The sequence below is a fragment of the Vollenhovia emeryi genome, unplaced genomic scaffold, assembly GCF_000949405.1.
Source record: "Vollenhovia emeryi isolate VEMERY1.0 unplaced genomic scaffold, V.emery_V1.0 DF939825.1, whole genome shotgun sequence".
Classification (NCBI taxonomy): domain Eukaryota; kingdom Metazoa; phylum Arthropoda; class Insecta; order Hymenoptera; family Formicidae; genus Vollenhovia; species Vollenhovia emeryi.
In genome coordinates this window covers 5,335-8,623 of record NW_011966541.1, presented here as the reverse complement: position 1 = coordinate 8,623, position 3,289 = coordinate 5,335, and the positions used below count along the sequence as shown (strand labels likewise).

Sequence of the window (3,289 nt, the reverse complement as noted above, 5' to 3'; positions counted from 1 at the left end):
GTTTTCTTTATTTTTTGTTTTTATTTTTGTTTTTGTACTTTTATATTTTAAAATAAAAGTACTTACAAAAAATATTAAAATACAAAAAACAAAAAATATAAAAGTACAAAAACAAAAATAAAAACAAAAAATAAAGAAAACAAAATAATCAAAAATAAATATAAATTCTGGCACGTCCGATATCTTGACAATAAATAAAAGGGGACTTTAGTGTTATTATATTTTTTGTTTTTACATTATGATTATAATTCCATATTTTGGCAGCTATATAAATTTTATGTTAAATTGTGAAATTTACATATAATCGGGTAATATGTACTAATATGAAAACGCGATCTGAATGTATTGATATTGTAAAGATATCAAAGAGAGTCGTGAAACATTTCGACCCACTTCAGGTCTTTTTCAGCGGCAAATATTACCATTTTGACCACAGATATGTATATTATTACGGATCCCTAAAACCCGCATATACTTACAAGTTTGGTACAATAATATTCAATATCTTACTATTTCTATATTTCTGATAACCATTTTGATTCCACCATTTTGAATCAAAGGTCTAATTTAAAAAAAGGGCACGATACGATTTTAGAGCAATTTATAACGAGTAAATTAAAAAAAACATTAAAATCGGTTGAAAATTACACCGTCCTGGGATTTTTGTCCAAAAAGTGTGCCTTTTTTCCCACTGTGCGCCGTGGCGACCAGCATACTGGCTCCCTCCGCCAGGGGGTAGTCCACGCTAGAACGCGGGAGCCTTCACGAGGCCCCCCCGGCACGGGGGCACGTCGGACCCCGCCTCGGAATACGTCCGAGCGGCTCCGGAGGATCCCAGGCCACCGAGCCCCGCCTCGGAAACGTCCGAGCGGCCCCGGCAGCCCGTCACCTCGTTAGGACAAGCGGGACCGGCCCTCCATGCCAGGACGCACGTCCCGAAGGGACGTCGCCCCCAGACACAGGGGGTACCGGCCCGCAGCGTCCGTTGTCGGACCCACTGGACTGTGGGTCCGACCCTCTCCTGCCCGCCCACCCGGTGACCCGCGCCACGCACGGTTGTGCCACCAGGGTCGGGCTCTCTCCCGCCACCGAGAAGGACCACGTCCAGCCCAGCGACGGGAGAGCCATCCCCCCCCGCAACCCTGCCGGAACACCGACGTGCAATGGGTTGCGGGGGTTTCCTCGTGTCCTGAGACCCCGCCCGCCTACCGGAACACCAGCGTGCAATGGCGGTCGGGGCCAGGACTAGTGATGGGGAGGCGAAAAACACGCCTCCCCTATCCGCCTCTCCGGGTTCCCCCGATCCCTGCCGAAACATCGGCGTGCAATGGGATCTGAGAAGAGACAACCCGGTCTCCCGTCGGCGAATGGGCTCGGTTCTGCCTCAACTTACTTGTTAAGGCAGCCGAGCCCGGAGTCGCCGAACTCCTTGGTGTGCTCTTAGTCAGCGGACGCCTGGCCCATGGAACCGCCGGAGCCTAAAAACGGCCCACAGACGGTTCCAAGCCGAACGCCCGCCTCAGCCCCCCCACCACGACAAGGTGGCACACCACGGGGGGGCCTGTAAACAACTGTTCTTTTTGTTAAAAATAAATAACAGGTTTGAAAACGACGAGGAACTCAAGACTGCCGTTGTCAACTACAGTAAACCCTCGTTAACACGAACTCGGTTAACACGAACACTCGGATAACCCGAACTGAAATTTGGGTCCCGGCAGAGTTGTACAGGTTCTTATGGACCTTTCCCCCGGTTAACGCGAAATTCGGTTAACACGAACTTCGAACTACCTTTTGGTCCCTCCAGAAGAAATTCCTCGGTTAACGCGAATCGCGTATGAGTATCGTGTTGTATGTAAACAATGTTATATTGAGATATACATGTATATTATGAACTTCTTTGTCTCTATTATTTTGTTTTCTTACTTATCCTTTATCTAACTAGTTATTTATTCGCTAGACACAGAGTGATTAGTTGTGTTTCTGCTTCCATAACAGTTTGACGTGCCTAATTTTAACGTAGGTAATTTCCTTTACCATTTATTATATTTTTATGCTGTAAGTAATTTATGCTGTAAAAGTCTCGATCTATGCATTCAATTGATATAAATGCGAAGGTAAGAAAAGAATAAGTTATAATAATAATTAATACATAGCACACAGATATGTAAATTGTATAAATATTATATCTATTCAGGATTACTGTACATTCAATGAATTTGTTGAAATCGATGATGATATTGCCATATGTAATGAACAAGGAGAAAACATTCCAGACTTAACTGATGAACAAGAAGAACAAGAAGAAGAGATAGAAAAACCTAGTCGTTCTGCTGTTATGTCAGCATTTCAGACATGAAGAGATTATGTAGCTACAAATAATGTGTTTAATCAGTTTGTTGATTACTTACAGATTATAAGTTTTGAATATTCGCTAAATAATCCAGTTACAACTCGACAAAAACAATTACAGATTATTTTTCACCGAAATAATTAAATGTAAAACTTAACTGCAGAGCGATTCTTTTATATATGGACAGATCAGTGTAAATAGTATAATGTAATTCAATTTTTTATATTTATTTTTAATTTTAAATGTAAAAGATGTTTTTCTTAAATAACTACATAAATAATAATGAATATATCATATGCAACACAATCTACTAAATTTAGTTGATTTCGTTAACACGAACAAATTCGTGTTAACGAGGGGTCAGATTTCCTCGTTAACACGAACACTCGGTTAACACGAACTTAAATTGCGGTCCCTTCGAGTTCGTGTTAACGAGGGTTTACTGTAGTTCAATTCCCAGGCGACGAACTTCTATGCAGAGTGGTTAAAGAAACTGGTGCAGCGTTACGAAAAGTGCTAACTGAATGGTGATTATGTGGAAAAGTGAAGCAGGTATGTAGTAAATTAAAACTGTAAATAAAAACATTTTCTCACGACTTACTTTTTTTTCATGATCAAATGGCCCTTTTTTACGAATACACCTCGTACATTATATTCATTTTACAAATTACTTATTTTTTTTATGTATGCGGGGGCCGGTGCGGGCGCCGGTACGGGCGCTGGTGCGCCGGTGCTGGGGCCGGTGCGGGCGCCAATGCCGGTGCGGGCGCCGGTGTGGGAGCCAGTGCCCGTGCGGGAGCCGGTGCCCGTGCGGGAGCCAACGCTGGTGCAGGAGCCAGCGCTGGTGCGGGCGCCTGTGCTATAGGGTAGCCCAAACTTCTAGCTGAAATAAATAAATATAATTAATCAATCAATCAATTATTCTCTCTCTCTCTCTCT

General features: G+C 42.8%; 1 protein-coding gene across 1 annotated transcript in view; it reads right to left on the bottom strand.

The window, feature by feature from the left end:
- Positions 1-3,030: 3,030 nt before the first annotated feature.
- LOC105556717 overlaps positions 3,031-3,289 on the bottom strand; it is a 3,802-nt gene continuing 3,543 nt past the window's right edge. The window contains exon 2 of the mRNA XM_012003807.1: positions 3,031-3,233. Within this exon, the coding sequence (XP_011859197.1) occupies positions 3,031-3,233 (203 nt within the window). The remainder of the gene's footprint in view (positions 3,234-3,289) is intronic.